The sequence below is a fragment of the Caloenas nicobarica genome, chromosome 11 (genome assembly GCF_036013445.1).
Source record: "Caloenas nicobarica isolate bCalNic1 chromosome 11, bCalNic1.hap1, whole genome shotgun sequence".
NCBI classification, from domain to species: domain Eukaryota; kingdom Metazoa; phylum Chordata; class Aves; order Columbiformes; family Columbidae; genus Caloenas; species Caloenas nicobarica.
The window spans coordinates 13,790,575-13,809,760 of NC_088255.1; the positions used below are offsets into that span (position 1 = coordinate 13,790,575).

The following is a 19,186-nucleotide window of genomic DNA, read 5'->3' on the forward strand; positions in this document are numbered from 1 at the left end:
GGCTGAAGGAAGGATTAAGAGCGGGATGAAAACTTGACTTTTTAACATCTAAAAGTTGTCACAACAGCAGCAAGCCAGCCCGGGCCGGCCCTCCGCCATGGCGGGCAGCGAGGCGGAAGGCGCGGCCCCGCCTCTCGTGACGTCTCAGGGGGCCGGCGGGCGGCTGCGCCTGAGCTCGTTGCGACGTGGAGCCCGGCAGCGCGCAGGCGCGGGGCCGCGCTGCCCCCCTCCCGCCCCGCACGGAGCCGAGCCCGAGCCCGAGGCCGCGGCCGCCGGCCCCGCCGGGGAGCGGGCTCTGGGGGCCGGTCGCTCCGCACCGGCCTCTGTGCTTGTGGCTCGGTGCCGCGGGACCGGGCAGCGCGGAGGATGAGCTGGTTCAACGCCTCGCAGCTGTCCAGCTTCGCCAAGCAGGCGCTGTCGCAGGCCCAGAAGTCTATCGACCGTGTGCTGGACATCCAGGCCGAGGAGGGCCCCTGGGCCGACGCCGTCATCCCCGACTACGGCGACGGTGAGTGTGGGTCAGAGCGAGCGGCCCTCGCCGTGCCCCCAGCCCCCCCGCCTCGCCTCCCGGCCTCACAGCGCCCGCCCCGGCCCTCGCGGCGGGGTTGGCCGGGGCGCCGCCTGCCCCTCACCCGCCTCCTGCGCCCCCTCCCCTGGCTCCCCCCTGAACCCGGGGCGGGGGTTACGCTTGTGGAGGTTTAACCGGCTCAGCCACGCGTGTGGTGCTTCTCGTTCCCCCCGGTCAGGCGATAACACTGACAAAAAGCGGAGGAAACCTCAGCAGCACACGCAGCTCCTGGTGGTTGTCACCTGTGTCCTGCTTTTGTTGCATGGGGAGCACTGCACTTCATACCCGTGTTTCTCAAGACGTTGTGTTTTGTTTTGTTTTCTGAGAGGCTAATAAGTGATAAAAACCGCTCACTTAATAAAAAAGGAGGGAATTATGCTTCTTCCTGAGGCATGCATGGATTCGCTCTTTGCAAGAAGAAGAGCAATGAAGAAGCTGAAAGTCTGGTCCGCATAAACCAAGTGAAGTTTCCACTTTTTTGTGGTGTTAAGTTCATAATCCTTCAACATCTGTTGAGAGGAATGTGTTGGTGGAAAAACTGTCATAGTTTGGTTATGGGGAAGTGTCTGCTTTGTACGTGTGCTAATGCAGAACATGAAGGAATGATCGGTCCTAAATTGCTGTTTGGAAACGCAAGAGCAAAAAGGAGCCCTCTTGTTAGAAACTTTTCCCCCCATAATTAACAGGAAAGGAAAGGATGAGAAACTAAGTCATCTGGAATTGGTGTCCTTATTATGACTATATCTAGAATAAATGTATGTATTTGTGGGAGGGGTTGTTGCCAGGTATACCCACAGCAGAGTTAGATTTCTGAATATTGAAAGCTGTAACAATGAAAGGTGTTTTCTAAGTTGGTTACTCAGCAAAGCACAGGGTCGGTTTTGCCTCCTGTCCCTCTGTTGGAGCAAGGGCTCGGCAGCCACTTATGTAGTCCTGTGTCGTCTTAAATTACAGAAATTGTTTATGAAAGACTGTGTTGTGCTTAGTTTCCTAAAACTTCAGTCTTATGCAAACAATTTTTTAATTTGGTTTATATCTTAGTATTTATAGCAGTTCTGTAGTTCATATGGAAAGCAGCAAAGATCAGCCTGTGTCTGTTTTTCAGGGAAAGCGTATTTATTTTTATAAGAAGTCAAAATATTTTCTGAATGTTACAGTTCACTCACAAGGCTTTTTCTGAAGCTATTGAGTCATGAACAAGGTAGTAATAAATCAGGTGTTTGTAGTATTTTTGGCAAGGAGAGCAGTGATTATCTAAATTTGAGATCTTGAGGCCAATAGCTATTAACAGTTTCTGAAAATGGTAGTCTGCTTTAAGTAGTATAACTCAGTGTTTTTTAATAGATGCTACTGTATAAAGCAAGCTTGTTTTTAAGTGGCCTGAAATAGTTACGTTATCCAGATTATGTTTGTAGGTACAAAATCAAATTGGATATTAGCTTTTGATTAACCTTTCTTACTTGGGACACTACTGAAATTTGATACCAAAATTCTTCTTATCCTTGCTGTTGACAAGTCTTGGAAAACCTGCAAGAACTACAATAATAGGAACCATTATGTTATTTTAGGTCAGCTTCAGAACTAATCAATTCAGTATTTCTCCCCAGGAGAAGAAGAAAGCTATCAGGTGGGCTGCTGACAATGTGTGTTGTCAGCTTCATGCTGTTGCTTGGTATGTGAGGAAAAATATGAAGCCTGTCGCAAACTGAAAGGTCAAGAAGCCTTCTTATAGTGTAAATTCTACAAATATTTAAAGTGTTTTTCCCCTGCTTTCTGTAATGGTGTGTGAAGTGTTTGTCTGTGTGCTGCTGGCATGTGACTTTTGAGACTTAGTAGTTGTTTCCTCCTTTCGTAATCTGTATAATTCTCTACTGTAAACTACAATTTTTCAGATTGTTTTGCCCAGCCCCTTCTGACTATAGGAAGCAGGAGACCACGTTCCGTTTGCAAGAGAAATGCTTGCTTTTTGTGCCTGAATAGGCTTCAGACTTGCCCTTACAGCTTTCAGAATGCTCTGTGGGCTTGTTTCCCTTTCCCAGACGCTTTACCACTGTCCTTCTGAAATTTTCACTCGTGGATTTAGTGGTGTAATTTGTGTATGGTTTCTTTATGCCTTTGCTTAAGTTACTGTTTAACAGGGAGTGAGCGAGTTGGTTCCATTCAGGTACTCCTACTTTCTGGAGGTGTCTGTGTCCACCTTAAGTCTTCAAATTACTTAGTGTGTCTCTTAAGCTTCTCTTGCTTTGTCTAAAAATCAGTTCCAAGCTTTGTAAGGAAGTAGTAACAAAACCAATGCTGTTTGTGGTCACATATAATGTTCACTTTAAGTTATATGACACTGAAAACATTATTTTCTGATCTGTTGCACCTAGAAAGACAAATACTGAAAAATAAGACATTTTAAGTGTTCTTAACCTGTCTCCTTTTTATTGTTTTAGGAACAAATTCTCTCATAAGTGGAGGATGGGATACATCTTCCTGGGGTTTAAGTTCAAATACAGAACCACAGAATCAGTCAATATCACCAACAGCAATCACTAAACCAGTGAGGAGGACGGTAGTAGATGAATCCGAAAACTTCTTCAGTGCCTTTCTCTCTCCGACAGATGTTCAGAGTATACAAAAAAATCCAGTGGTATCCAAACCTCCAGCCAAATCACAGCGACCCAAAGAGGAGGTGAAAAACACTTTAAAGGAGTCTCAGCACCCCAGTCAGCTGGAAGTACCAGTGACAACAGAGGCAGAAGGGAAGGATTCCTCTGTAGCTGGCCTAGTGGACTTGAAAAACCTCGATATTCCCAATGAGAAATTAGAAGAGAATTCTGTGCTTAAATCTAATGCCAAGCCCGAAGAAAGTGCAAATGAAGTTACTGACAAAAAGGTGTCCACTCTAAATTTGGAAGTAACTGAAGATGCTCTTAATGAAAAATCCAGTGTTGGAGGGGATGGAACAGGAGGTGCACCAGGTAGCACTTCGCAGCCTCTTAATGCAGGTACAAAAGACATGGGTTTGGAAACAAAGGAGCGAAAGACTGAGGACAGGCAAAGCAATACACCGTCACCTCCAATTAGCACTTTCTCCTCAGGGACATCCACAACTAGTGATATTGAAGTTTTGGACCATGAAAGTGTAATAAGTGAGAGCTCAGTAAGTTCAAGACAAGAAGCTGCAGATTCAAAATCCAGTCTTCACCTAATGCAAACATCATTCCAGCTTTTATCTACATCTGCGTGTGCAGATTACAATCGTTTGGATGACTTTCAAAAAATGACCGAGAGCTGCTGCTCTTCTGATGCTTTTGAAAGAATTGATTCATTCAGTGTACAGTCTTTAGACAGTAGAAGTGTAAGCGAAATAAATTCAGATGATGAATTATCGGGCAGGGCTTCTGCTTCAGCATCTGTTGCTGTCAGTCCTTCTGCACCAAAGACGGAAACGGTTGATGCCCTGAAAAGTAAATCCGAAAACTTGACTGACACTTCTGTTTTACATGCTGAGGAAGCTGAGATGGAAGAGAGTGGGAGAAGCGCGACCCCTGTTAATTCTGAGCAGCCAGATGTTTTGGTTGCTACTGTGCAAACTCTTGAAGAACAGATTGTGAAAGAGGAGAGTGAGCCGCAGCAGGATGCTGTTGAAAATTTGTTAGAAGAGGACACTGAAAAGCAAGAGCTTAAAAAGGTAACTGTAAAATGTTTTTTATGCAAACACACCCTTTAATTACAAATGAAATTCCTATCTTCTCCTTATATAAGTATTAGCTTCACCTTATTTGAATGAATTAATTGATGCTGAACTACTTTACCTTGTAGAAAACGATCCTTGATCTTCTGCAGTGGAAGAATACTGGTGAAATTTCTGGTCAAATAGTTTCAGATTTCACCTAATCCACCTAGTTATCGTTATTGTGAATTATGCGTAATGCTAGCAAACGGGAAGCCTTGATGAGTCAAATACATTATTTTAATTTTTTTGTGCAATTTTTTTCTGTGAAGGATGAAGGAGATTCCTTTAAGTATTTTTGCAAGCATTTTCTTCCACAAACTTACAAACTGTCAAAATTTGATGTTTCAGGAGCATTATTCATGTGCTTTGAGGACAGCAGTAGTGTAAATAAGTCCTTTTTGCTAGATAAACTAATGGTTGTTTTTAGCAGAAATAATATTTACTTTTAAAAAGAAGGTACACCATGCATTTTAATGAAGATGAGCAGAGTTAAGAATAGTGGATAGATTAAAAGAAATTTGTATGGCTAGTTTAGATAGGTATTGCATAGTTCTACATTAATGTGGCAGAAACGTGGTAATCTTCACTGACTTTTACCTCCAGTTCCTAAAAACATTGACAAGTTCAGCTTTAAATAGTGCTGGGGGGGAATGGTGGGGAGGAGGGGAAGCCTGCCCCTCTTGTGTTTTAATTGTCCCATTCATGTGATCTTTATCTGTAAAAACATTGTCCAGATGATTGAGTCATTAACTGAGAAACTGGAGAAGAGGGAAATACAGTTATTAAGTACTAGTAAAGAAAAGGCGCGTCTGGAAGAAGCATATGATAACCTAAAAGAGTAAGTATGAAAATATACACAGTAGTGGGTGTAACTCTAACTTTATGGTGATATGATCAGTAAAGAATATTGTAAAACAAGTAGCTTTATAACTAGAACAAAGGTGGCAAGGGATGTGCACTGTTTGGGAAAGGTGGAAATAATGATTGCATGTGGTATGATGGTATTTGTTTTTAAAGACACATAATTTCTTGAGGCCAAAATTTCTCTTGGGAAGAGGCTAATGAGACATTTTTCATTAAGTAAGCAGTAAGAATGACAAAAAGATGTGTAGAGTCAGACTTAGTTATTAATAAAGATCTTTGTTATAATTCTGGATTCAGTTATTAAGGGAGACTGACTTTTCTGATACAGATGGGTGAACCTGATTTACTAAGTAATTTGCTGATGAAAATGTAGCAGTGAATGTGTGGTAAAAGGGCTGGGTGTAGGGGAAAAACTTGAATTCATTATTTAATTCAGTTAAAATTAAAAGAAAAAAAAAGTTGAATTTACAGATAATATCTGAAGCTATTATTTAATGACTAAATCGATCTTAACTTAAAAGTACTTTTAATCACTTGCCCTGGGCCCTATGGTTAATCAGAAAGAACCTGATTAAGGGACAAAACATTTAAGGTAAATCAAGCATTTCATTGTTTTCACAGGTAATTTCCAAACTAATAAAGATCTTTGATTAGTACTTCTAATATAGATGTGTAAAAAAAACAAAACAAAAAAATACTTCTGTTTAACGTGTAAATTAAATTATAATTAAAAAAACCTGAACAAACAAAACCAAAACAAACACATTTTAAAAGCATTTAAGATAACCTGTTGCAAACTGCTTTGGGATGTCATAACTGTGCAACTGTTCTGAAATGTTAATTTTAAATGTAGTGAAATGTTCAGAATGAAAGAAGAGAGCAGTAGCCTTTCATCTCTTAAAGAGGAGTTTGCTCAGCGGATTGCAGATGCTGAAAAGAAGCTCCAGCTAGCCTGCAAAGAAAGAGATGCAGCAAAAAAGGTATTTTGGCTTTTTAGTGAAAGGAATCTTTATTGTTTCGGAACACTATTAAATTTCTTGTGGTAAATTCATAAAAATTAAGCTAGGGAAAAGCATGAGACTGACAAGTGCTGTCTCACGGTATTAGTAACCAGCAAAAGCTGGTTCCAGCCTGCCAGGATGCTTGCTGTTTCCTTGTCTTGACACATGTATTTGTGCAGCTGTATTGTGAACCAAGTTGGAGAACTCATTTAAGTTAGTTTGGTTTGGGGAAAAAAGTTTAATATCTGCTCTAATTTACCTTGTACCCATTTATGCATTTGCATTGGTGTGAGGGAGAAAAATGGCCTGGGGAAGTGGTGAAGAATGGGAATGGCTTCTTTAGAGGGTTAACTGGTAGGAAAATCAAGGCCTGATAATGGATTGGTTTGGAATGAGCAAAGAAGTCTGCAGCAACAAAGTTAATGGAGTTTAAATGTTCTTGACCTGGTATCACAGCATTAAATTTCTCCCACTTACTGCTAGTCTGCAATAACTAAATTAAAATCCATAACAGGGAAAAAAAAAATCACAGTTTTTTTTTGACTGTATGTGTTACTGTGTTGGCACAGTAGTAAGCCGAAATAGAAAAAAAAAATCTGATACCCGTATGTGAATATAAGTTTGTTCTTACTATATTGCAAAAGTTTAAAGTGTAGAAGATGAAATGAAAGGAGGAGCTGGAACAAATTGTACAGAGAAGTCTCAATGCTCAGAGTATTTTAAAACTTGATGGAATAAGGCTCTGAGCAATCTGATCTGATCAGGTAATCTCCAAAGTTCCTTTCCAACCTAAATTGTTTTGAAAGAAAAGCCTTTTGACAGCAAGGGGAGAAGAAAAAGGTGATCAGTGTAATTACTGTGCATTTTTCCCTATATATATTTTAATAAATGGTTCTAAGTATTTTATCCTATTATTTAGGAAGTAAAGACTGTTAAAGAAGAACTGGCTACTAGACTTAATACAAATGAAACTGCTGAATTACTGAAAGAAAAAGAAGAGCAAATCAAAGGATTAATGGAGGAAGGTGAGAGTTAAGACATTTTTAATAGTAAAAATTTGTAGGATAATTAGAAATGTACTGTCTTCACATATGAGTCTTCTGTATGTTGGAAAAATACAACATTTGAAGCATGTTGGATGTTTCTGAACATTTGAACCGTTTGGTTAATAGCAAAGAGCAACAGGAGGGATGAGTCGCATACACATGGCTCAAGGGCTGCTTCCTGTGGTGTGCATTCAAAGGTGCTGGGAGCTAAAACCAGCATACAGTACAACACTCATCTTCTGTTCAGTAGAAATCTAACTAGGGCATTGTTCATGACATTTCTACAGTGTCTCCCTTACTACTTTTCAATTTTAGAAGTAAAATACAGTTACTAAATGAACAGGCTATTTTGGTTTTTTTTTACCTGATATGATGAGCTCATTTGCTTTATTTTCAAAGCCTTTCAGTACTTGTCCTATCTCACTATAGCTTAGGGTAGCAAGGTCATTTTAGGATTGGGTAAATTAAAAACTTAAGAACTTGCATGGCAAAATGTAAGTATTTCCATATATATTCGATTATTATTTTCGTGATACTGGAGAGCAGGGGAAGGTGTGAATAGGGAGAGTTTGTAGAATAACAGCGATGTGCCCTAGCTTTGTGTTCATTTTCTTCACAGGAGAAAAGCTTTCCAAACAGCAGCTGCACAATTCCAACATTATTAAGAAATTAAGAGCCAAAGAGAAAGAGAGGGAAAATATTAACACGAAACAGAACAAAAAGATTAAGGAATTGGAAGAGGAGTTGCAGCATTTAAAACAGGTGAGATATTCAGGATGTTTTTTAAAAAGCTTTTTATATTAGCTGCAGAGTAGCCTTTTGGGGGTGCTCTAGGTAGACTGGGTTGTTGTTGTTGTTTGTTTGGGTTTTTTTGTTTGGTTTGGTGGAGTTTTTTTGTTTGTTTGTTTTCCTGGGAGACTTCTCTATTTGTATTATTGGAACGCTGAGTTGTGATTTCTCGGTGTGTTCTCAGAGCACTTTAAAATTGTGGTCAGGTATCTTTCCAGCTGCTTGTTTGCATTTGCACTGCTGGTTCTCAGGTGGGCTGACCAAATTCAGCACACTAAATTTTAGTTGGAAAACCTGAACCAGCAAAATTTGGACGGTGTTTTTGCTCGGTTAGTGATTGAATCAAGCAAGACCTTACAAGCAGCAGACCAAGTATAAGGAAGTATGTGAAGTTGTAGTAATGAAGAGCCCCCTCCTCTGAGGAAGATGGGGGAGCAAAACCTTTCTCTTTTGGCAGCTGTTAGATCGGTTTAATCATTTTGTGTAACTTCAACCTGAATTGATTGCCACAGTTGTCACTGTCCTCAAATGGCCTTGTGTACCCCACCTACTGGGATTAGTCTCATGCTTCTTGTTTACACTCTAATAGGTGCTTGATGGCAAGGAAGACCTTGAGAAGCAACATCGAGACAGCATTAAACAACTGAACAGTGTTGTAGAGCGACAAGAAAAGGATCTTGCTAAACTTCAAGCTGAAGTGGAAGACCTTGAAGAACGGAACAGAAGTGTCCAGGCGGCGCTTGACAGTGCATACAAGTAAGCAGATACTTGCGTGCGTGTCTTCAGTCATACATTCAGCTTCTGTGTCTATTTCTTGTGCAGTGCTTGTGAAATGTTAATACATAAATGAAGTTTTTGGTATTGTATGAACTGTAAAAAGTTTTGCTTTTTTTTTTTTTTTTTTTATCCCCAGGGAACTTGCAGATCTTCATAAAGCTAATGCTACAAAGGACAGTGAGGCACAAGAAGCAGCCCTGAGTCGGGAAATGAAGGCAAAGGAAGAGCTTGGGTTAGCTCTGGAGAAGGCCCAGGATGAGGCACGACAGCAACAAGAAGCTTTGGCAATTCAGGTGAGTCTTAAATGCAGTGAATAAAACTTTTTCATTAAACAAATGGATGGTGTGTACATCTGGCATAATGAAGCAGTTGCAATGTAAGGTGGAACTCATTTTTGTGTACTTACCAAATACCCAAGGGATTTATTTCCTGTGAACTTGTTCAGTGTTTAGTGGTAGTTGTGCTAAGCTTTAAAATTTTAATTTTATATAAAAATACTTTAAATTTTCCTTGTCTAAATAAAGGGACTTTGGCAGGCTCTGTGTTAAGTTTGTAGTGCTCTTACTGTGATGCAAAGTTCAAGAAATTTAGTTAAAATGTTTAGTGATAGGTAAATGGGTGTAACCATTTGTGTGAATGCAAAACTTAAGCCTTTAACTTGTAAACATATATACCCTGGCTAACAGCGTTTAAACATGGTGTAGGACTCTCGCAATGAATAGGTGGTACTATAACTTCTAGCAAGAGATTAGTGATGATGTCTTGATTATTTAGGTGGCAGACCTGAGACTAGCACTGCAACGATCAGAACAGCAGGCAGCAAGAAAAGAAGACTATTTACGCCAGGAAATTGGTGAACTACAAGAGGTACTGTAGCAAATAGATGATGACAACTTGTATCTGCAAGGAGGTCTTCTAAAAACTGAAAATGAAATGCTAGTATGACATTAATAGCCTGAAAAAGAGACCTTTTTTCCCCTGGTTACCTGCAATATTTGTCCTGTGTAGAACAACAATAAGAATATTAAAGGAAATGGTTTTTTTAATCACATGTTGAAAACAGAATATAATTATTATGATGGCTTTTAACTGTAATGCTATCCTTTTAGTATAAGACAAAGTACAGCCATTATTCTTTTAATAGTCCTCTAAAATTGCTAGCAAATATGTTTTAAATTACTCTTTAGCTGCTTCTTAAGGATATTTTTCTTGTTGGTAAGGTCCAGAAGATAGGTAGATTGTTGCCAAAGTGTTTCAAGTGATGTTCAGAAGGCTCTTGAAATGTAAATTTCTGGGCTGTTGCTCTGTCATGTATCTAAAAATGTTAGGCTTCTGTCTAGAAATTTCACACTTTGCTGTGAATCTGAACATATCAATTTTAGTGTGCAAAGCAACTGTTACATGTTTGGCTGAATTCTGTATTAATCTTTTAATCTGTCATGTGATTTTAAAGCTTAATTATATTTAATTTGTGATTTCAGAGGCTCCAAGAAGCAGAGAGCCGGAACCAAGAACTAAGTCAAAGTGTTACATCTGCTACACGACCACTTCTCCGGCAGATAGAAAATCTGCAAGCCACACTGGGAGCACAAACCTCTGCGTGGGAAAAATTGGAAAAGAATCTTTCCGACAGGCTTGGTAAGATGTTTTTAGCTTTTACTGAACAGTGAGGGTCTTGATGTAGCTGTGAGGTGGCTGAAGGTCAATGAAAAGGGCTTGACACTTACCCAAAGCTTAGGTGGTGGGCCAGGAGAGATGAGCACAAAATGCTTTTCTGTAAGGAAATGGTGTGTGGGGTGTTCTGCCAAGGTTCTTGGACAGGTAATTCACTGATTCTCTTTAAAACACGGTGTAACATAAGATTGTAAGATAAAGGTGTTAAAGTGTATGTGTTCTTACAGCATCTAAAGGAATGATGGACGTTGAGATGCTGAAAGTACATCAGCATTTACAGTTGTCAAGCGTGGGGCTTAGATTCTGTATTATAAAGGCTTGAATCATTTACTTACTCAACTGCATAGGTAATGAGACATGTATTTGTTGATACAGTAGGAATCTATTATTTTAAATGAAAAATGCAGAAAACACCCAAAGGTGGACCTAGAGAAATTACTTCTTTTCTGGAGGCAATCTGTAGCTATATATTGCATTCTAGAAGAGTATGAAGTCTCCTTGTTCTGCATTGCTTTGTTCCTCTGACTGTATGGTGAAAAATATTTCATTTCCTTTACAACAGAAGACAGTTCTGGGGGTGTGGTTTGTTTGTTTTTAAAAGAAAAAATAGTTTCATTTAAAAAAATCCATTTTGATGCTTAAATAATTGGTCCATATTAGAGATATTTGATCAAAAAAGTTAAATTCCTTGTTTTTCTTAATATTAGGTGAGTCTCAAACTCTTCTAGCAGCAGCTGCTGAGAGAGAACGGGCTGCCACAGAAGAACTTCTTTCTAATAAAATTCAGATGTCTTCTACTGAATCTCAGAATAGTCTTTTAAGGCAAGAAAATACACGCCTTCAGGCTCAGCTAGAAGTGGAGAGAAACAGGTTGAAGAAAATGGAAAATGAAAACAGTAGGTGAGTTGCATTTTTGGTTAGCAGCATTTCTTTAAAATTGTAGTGGAATGGAGGAGTAAGCCATCCTGTACATAACCATCTGCAGCAGATCTCTGCAAGTTGGAAGACTTGATTCTTTTGAATGTTGATATGACTCTGGACTCTGCAAAATGATAGACAGCTTTTGATAAAGTCACGCAGCTTGCTAAAGATGTTTTGTTTCGTGCTAGAGATTGTCTGAAGTATGTTACTTTCATAATGTTTTACAGCCTTGAAACTATGTTCTAAAAGTATATGGATCTAAAGTAAACACAGAATATTTATTTACTTTCTTTCCTTATTGTAGATATGAGGTTGAACTAGAAGGGCTCAAAGATGAGTATGCAAAAACCTTGGAAGATGCAAAGAAAGAAAAGGTATTGCCCACTTCAGCTTTAAGCTATGTTATCATTGAGGACTGAGCTAGCAGGAGGCTAACAACCTGTATTTATTTTTGCAGACGCTGCTTGCTACTCAGTTAGAAATGGAGAAGATGAAAGTTGAACAGGAAAGAAAGAAGGCAATTTTTGTGCAAGAAGCAGCAAAGGAGAAGGTACCAATACCTAACATTTCTGTTCAATCTTATTGATACTATGATTATTTCAGTAGCTATCTAGAACCCGAAACTATTGCAATCAACAAAATGGACTTGGAGCAGTACAGTGTATAACTGTCAGCCTATGCATTACAGACTTGGCTTTTCCTTATTGTGAATGCCTTTTATCTTCAGTGAAATAAGCCCTTGTGCGATACTCACTGAAGTGGGTCTTGACTAATAGTCTATTTAACCTGAGAAGAGATAAAATATGGATAATGATTGGCTTAATCACCTGATATTTTTTAAAATGCTCTGTGATTCCTTTCCTTATGAAGCTACTTGTTTTCTTTGCTCAAATCCACTAGCATTGCTTCCACCAAATTCCTGTTTTGCAGTTAACTTGACCCTGTGTAATGTACCACATGCTTTCCAGCTTAAGTCGCAAATCACAGAACAGTCCCCAATAGTCAGTAACTTTGTTACTCGTAATTAGCAGTTGATATTCAAGTAAAACTGTTTCTGTTAGTGGTTTCTTACCATCTCCAGGTCTAAAATCTAAGTGCTCTATCCTTCAGAAGCTAGCATGCATTCAGATGCTGCCTCTAAAAAGAGGTTAGTCTGTTTGGAAAGTGTGTCAGTAAGGTATTAGCACGTGGAAAATCTCAGAATTGAATTAATACACATTATTTAAAAATATATATATTAACATGCATTTTAAAAAGAGACATACTTCTGGCTTTAGGGTATTCTTCATGTGATATGTTTGGGTGTGCAAAATTGCCTCTCAGTCTGCCTTGGCTGCTTAAAAGAGAAATTATTTTGGTGTAATTTGCAACTTCTTTGTTTTCCTGAAAAGTCTGAGGATTTGTATGTGTTAATAGACTGGAAGTGTTAGTAACACAGTAATTCTTCATTGTTGAACTTCCATGTGTTTTGAGGTGGAGGAAGGGGAGAGGTTATCTGTCACATTATGTTCTGTAGTTGTTGGTGGAAAAGGGCAGTATGTTCTTTACAGAATCTGTCTTCCACCATCTTGTAAACTTTTTTCTTTATTTAACTGGTGATATTGTATGGGTGTGGGTTTTGTTGGTGGCTTTTTTGTTGGTGATTTTTTCCTTAGGATCGGAAGTCATTTACAGTTGAAACTGTTTCAAGTACTCCAACTATGTCACGCTCTAGTTCCATAAGTGGAGTTGACATGGCAGGTCTTCAGACATCTTTCCTCTCACAGGTATTATATATCAATTATATTGACTGTTTTGACAGACTGCTTTTTGTCCTCTTCAAGAACTTTTATTAATGTAGAAAATGACTCTTCAAGAGTATATTGGCCTTAGGTGAGGTAATTCCTATGCAGAAATGGCTCAAACCTGCTTACAAGATGTCTATGATTGTAAAACATCCATGAAAAAGAGTGTAAAACTGGTGCTTCTATTGCAGAGTAATACATATGTGTATTGGTGCTGAGTTCACGTGTCTAATTTCATCTAGAAGACTTGAATAACGCTAGTAGGAGTCAAATCAATTGATTTATTTTGACTAGCAACCCTGGTTTAGGGCACAACTCTGGACAGTATCACTGACTGTTGTGGTCTGTGTGAAGTCTGCTGCTTTCCTATGGATCCGGTTATTGATGTCCCAGTTAAATGACACTTGTATAGGTGACAAGAACTTTCCAGTAAGGAGCTATCTCAAATTGTACCTTTTCACCTTAAGCTTTTGTTTTAAAAACAAACTATAAGCATTGAAATACTTGCCTAGTAACAATATAATTTTAAATCTTAAATGAAATAATACTTTGTGGGGGGGAAGATTCCAAAGGGTGCACATTTTTGTCTAACTTTAAGCTTTTCTAACCTTTTGTTTGTAGGATGATCCTCATGATCACTCATTTGGGCCAATAGCTACTAGTGGGAGCAATCTTTATGACGCTATAAGGATGGGAGCAGGTTCAAGTATAATTGAAAACCTTCAATCACAGCTAAAACTGAGAGAAGGAGAGATTTCACATCTGCAGGTACTGTAGTTAGTCTTATCTAACCAAACACAGCATGTATAAGTGTAAATACTAATGCAATCAATATTATCTGTGGGTTTTATGTTCAATATAAAATACATGCAATCCATTTTATATTCAGAAAGCTTGATCTTTCTACTCACAGCAGACTGTATTCGCTCTTCCCCTTTCATGACAATTCTGTTAACCAGGATAGCCACTGGAGGTCTGTGTAGGGAAGAAGGGAAGAGCAAGAGAAGGATTTGTTGCTTCCTTTTGTTTTGGCAAGGACCTATAAAGAAAACTGAACTTGCCTATATGAAAAAAAGAAAAAGAAAAAACAAAGACAAAAGAAAAAAACAACCAAACAAAAATACACACCACCGCCCTCCCCCCAAACAAAACCAAAACCAAAACACACCAACAAACAAACCCACAAACACTGATCAGATTTGAGAAGAAAGTGAGAATGCTTCCAGGGCGTGCTGTTTCATAGTCTGAGTTAAGAAAAAGCCTTAGTTACTGTATCAAAATATTTTGATACGGTATTTTATAAATACAGTAAATTCTTTCCTCCTCCTAATTGTTAAGTGTTTACCTTAGCTAGAAATTGGGAACCTTGAGAAAACTCGATCAATAATGGCAGAAGAACTGGTTAAATTAACAAATCAAAATGATGAGCTTGAAGAAAAAGTGAAAGAAATACCAAAATTACGCACGCAGTTAAAGGTAAGTGTATTTCTGTTGTAAATTTGATGTAAAACTGACATACTTGAGGTTTCTCTGGAATACCCCTATGAATTTAGGATCGTATTCCAATCTGTCCTTAATCATAAATGACCGAAGAGCCTGAGGGTTTTTTTATGTAGTAGGATCTGAAAATGCCTACTCTGTGACTACCTAGTCACTTCAAAATGCAGTTGTTAGAAATGTGCGCTGTGCATAAGATTGCACGCTAAATCGGGGAGAGAACATGTTCTTGTTTCATTTAAGACACTTGTCTGGACATAGTCTTTTTAGAGGAGGGGACGTTTTGATAAATAACCTGGATTTATGAGAGTTTGATGCAGAAGCTTAATGAGTGTGCAGAACCAATACAGGTAACAGGGCAAATATTTTAATCCTCTGAATGTTTAAGAACTTAAATTGAAATATTGAAAATTGGTTTGGATTAATTTTAGAAATTATCATTGTTCTTTAAATACAGAATGTTAAATTTCCCAGTGAAATCTTTCACAAACTGTGGTCATTCCTGTAGTAAAACTTAGTGCAGTTTACTAATTGTCTTTTAATGCTTATAGCAGTGGAACTTCAAGGTGCTTCAGTACGTCCTCCAATGCAAGCCCTAATTCTTCCTAGTCAAGAATCTTTGGAATATCTTCCTTTTGTATCTAGATTATAAATCTACCCATATTCAGAGACTCAAAGCATAAAGTATTTTTGAAGAGTTTACTGTGTGCTTCATTATAAAGTAGTTATATTTTGATAAAATAATGCTAAGCTTCTTTTCCCTGGTGGTGTAAAACATTATCCTAGCAGCAACTTTAAAGTTGAAAACCAGTCAGATAACAAACCCCGTGTCCTTGCAGGACTTGGATCAAAGATACAATACAATTCTTCAGATGTATGGAGAGAAAGCAGAGGAAGCTGAAGAACTGCGACTGGATCTCGAAGATGTGAAAAACATGTACAAGACTCAGATAGATGAACTTTTAAAACAAAGACAAAATTAATTCCTGCTGGAACTCTTAACATTATATGACAACAGATTGTAAAGATAATTGTTTATGTAAATGCTGAATTTAACGTCTTGTAAAAAAAAAACCAAACAAACCTGTATTATAGAAAGTGTGACTATATAATAGAGTTCATATGTTGACAAAAATCAATGCTTTAAGTGTCTTGGACTGTCTGCAGTTAAATTATTTGTGCAATATTTAATTTTTTTTCTTAGTCATCCCTTTATTTAAGTTTTTGCTAAACGGTGGACCAGTTTACTTGTAAACAGTAGCAGAAATGATGATGGTTACTTTGTGAGACCAGCACTGGAAGGCGTGAGTTTTCCTAAAGCAGCCCTGGATTCATAAACTCTGGATATCTATGAAGATGATGTTAAAAGTATTTTTAAAGTGTTCTCGATAAGAGTTTTTCTAAAATCTCATCAGTAAATTTTTAAAAACAAAATAGCAGTGGCTTGCTGTCTGGAGCATAATTGGTGGGTATTTTTATGACAGGAAAATCTCATATTTGTACTCACAACATCTAAACATGTTAGGGTGATAATTCTCTATTCTTAAACAGATCAGATTAGTCTGACTATTCTACCCTAAGTCCTCTAAGCAGGGTGTGAGACTCAAATGAGACTTCATAAATTACGGCTTCATCTTGTATGTTGCTTGTGTTGTCTCATGAGCTGTCTAGAGACAGCAGTTCTGCTGCTAATTCTAAATGTGTTCAACTTTTAATACCAGAAATCTGAACTATTCAATATTTGTTCTAGATTTGGATGCTGATTTCTAACAGTAACTAAAATAGTTCAAAAGAATGCAGATTTTTTTTTTTAATAATTAATTGCTGCTGCTCTCATGGTTACTTGTATATAAGTAGCAAGGTTTAGACTTTTTGCAAAATTGTCCTGTGACTTAGTATAGTTTTCAAGCAAGTCTCCAGTGGCTGCAAAGTATTTCTCATGCCATTCCTTAAGCAAGGTATTGGTCAAATAGCTTGAAGTTTAGCTGCATTTTTGGTAATGTCAGAGGAAATGTTTGAATGGAACCCTTGGGAATGCTGAGAATCGGGGGAAGAAGCTTTCGTCTTCCCTCTGCATTCCAGACAGCAAATATTTTGCTACATCGCAGAACTGTAGCTGTGATAGGCACTCGTGTGAAATACTTGGCAATTGAAATTCTTTGCTTATCATACCGTTGCCTCTATTGTCAGAGGTTTCTTTCACATCTGTGCACGTTGTAATTTGTGTTAGAGAACTCTGTCCCTGCTTGTGCATTCAGTGGAGTGAGAGAGACAAAGGATGGGAACGATAAAAAATTGCTTCTGGAGAGAAGCCTCTCAGTAACATGACTTTTTAAATGTGTGTTAGGGGTTTATTTCTGATTGGGAGAACCGTTAGTCACTGAAGTTGCACAGCAAGGGTATATTTGTGGAAAAGCCTAGTTCAATTTGAGATTCAGGCAGTTATTCTAAGAATTTCAATAAAGCAATAGAGCAAGAACACTACAATTTGTCTTAACCCCCCATCTGTCATAGAACCTTTTAACTACTTTAATAAAATAAAAGACTTTTATTCTTTTTTTTTTTCCTCTTTTTTTCTTTCTTTTTTCTTGGGATGGTGGGAAGGAACTACCCTCTTATTCTTAGTTTCAGTTTTGGAAACCAAGGTGAACCATTTTTCTTCTAAAAAAACCCCCAGAATTTAACATTTTGCCTTCATATTAAGGCTCGTTGTTCTGAGTTTAAAAAACAAACAAACCAACCACCACACTACTTATAAAACCACTTGTTGGAACTTACTGATTTGCTGTGTATTAGAATTATGATGTGCAAATGTTAGAAGTTCAGCCTTTTCTTAAGAAAACAACTTTTTATGATGGTCAAAGATAAGAAATTTATTCAGCTTCTTCTACTCCAGCAAATCAATAAATTGCTGATTGTCTCTCTTTTTTTTTTTTTTTTTTTTTTTTACATCTTTGGTATACAAATGCAGCACTCTTAAAAGAAAAAAAATCCTTTGAACTTTTATTTGGACCTATTGCTGCCAGTGCTTTTGAAGGTAACATTTCCTGTGTCATGTGTGAGTAAATGCTCCTGAGGGGCTGGCACAAGGTGCCGTTTGGCGTATGTCTCCAACTACCTTGAGTTTTTGGGAAGAGCTTAGGTAAATAGTAAATTTTAACATACAGTCAGCATTTAGCTATAAAAGCATTTGTCAGAATATTAGTTTTTAAAAAAAATTTCCAAAAGTAGATGTAAATATTTGTACTTAGTATTTTTGGATTCTTTATTCCCCTTTAGTGCAACCTTTACTATTCCATGAGAATCAGATGGCCTGCTGTGTCTTAATCATCAAAGCCTTAGAAAACAAAGCAGCTGTTGGAAGGTAACGAACTTTATAAAGTATTCTGTTTTGATCATCTTTGGTAGAAATCTTGTATGCTTGTTTTGAAGAATCGTTAAGATTAATGTCTACTAGGGCACCTTAAGTTCATTGCTATTGCTGAGATTGCCTAGAAGAGTAACACACAGAATGAAAGGCCTTCGGTCAGAATACTAATATCCACTTCTGCTTAAGTATATTATTTTTGAATAGTCCTTATGAAAGCAACTAGTTTATACCTCATTCTACTGTGTATGCAAGTGTGAAGAAATACTGTTTAAAGGTGTATTCAAGGTGTCTGTTCAGAGGGGGCTGATTTCACAGTCTGGAAGGTAAGGGAACAGTTTCCCTCCATGTAGGGGGTTGGCATGATGTGTAGGCTACACTGGTACTCGCTTCTCTGGGCATGGGGTTGCATCCTTTATCAACACAGGAGATGATGATTAAAATCCTAGGGATCTATACATGAGAGGGGGAGTTAGTTCTATTAATTTTTTTGTCCTGCTAGAAGTTTTGTTGCAGTTTATGTGCTTTTTACTAAGGGCTACAATGATTTGGAATATGAAATGGGTTGTGGCACAGTGAAGTTGGAACCCTTGGTTTCTAGTTGTAAAATGTGTATAAACTGTAAAAAGCATGGGTCAGGGTAAAATAAAATCTTGTGCTAAGAGTGTGTTCTGGTTCTTTTTGAGAAAAGACTGAAAAATAGTTTTGTGTTGGGTGGGTGTGTATGAACCTAACGTAAAGTTAGACCGTATCAACTGTAGTTTGAATTTGGAGTTGGAAAGGCCAGTTAATCTAGTGGTGTTGTGGCTTATTTAGGTACACGAGACTTGTTTGTTTATAAATGCACTGCAGTAATGGGATCGAAGGTAAAGTGAAATTTAGACTAATTTCCTTTATTGAAGTAGCACATTTCTGATCCAATGGTGTCTGTAAGGGGGGTCAGCACATCTGCTGCTGCCCTGGGTGCTTGATCACCCGCGGGTTTTGTGACCGACGGCTGTACCTTTCTCCCCACCTGTGAAGGAGGGGACGAGAGCCCGTTCCTGCGCTGGAAGGACTCCAAGCATTTGAGGGGCGGTGCCTCCGCCCCCCGCGGTGCTAGTCAAAGCGGGAATTGCCTAAAACTGTGAACGAGGATGTGAGTTGTCAATAGAGGCAACGCAGGAGCGATGCC

At 38.3% G+C, this 19,186-nt stretch overlaps 1 protein-coding gene across 2 annotated transcripts; it reads left to right on the plus strand.

Moving 5' to 3' along the window:
- Positions 1-245: 245 nt before the first annotated feature.
- TMF1 (TATA element modulatory factor 1) lies at positions 246-17,201 on the plus strand. Of its 2 annotated transcripts, XM_065642568.1 has the most exons (17): positions 246-508; positions 3,007-4,247; positions 5,027-5,130; positions 6,010-6,136; positions 7,077-7,182; positions 7,823-7,965; positions 8,582-8,748; positions 8,906-9,062; positions 9,544-9,636; positions 10,251-10,407; positions 11,151-11,343; positions 11,669-11,738; positions 11,822-11,914; positions 13,020-13,130; positions 13,770-13,916; positions 14,499-14,624; positions 15,485-17,201. In XM_065642568.1, the coding sequence occupies exons 1-17, from the start codon at positions 367-369 to the stop codon at positions 15,626-15,628; spliced, it is 3,321 nt and encodes a 1,106-aa protein (XP_065498640.1). In that variant the 5' UTR covers positions 246-366; the 3' UTR covers positions 15,629-17,201. The 2 variants fall into 2 exon arrangements, with proteins under 2 accessions (XP_065498640.1, XP_065498641.1); XM_065642569.1 differs by lacking the exon at positions 15,485-17,201 and having other exon boundaries at positions 14,487-14,558.
- The last annotated feature ends 1,985 nt before the right edge of the window (positions 17,202-19,186 follow it).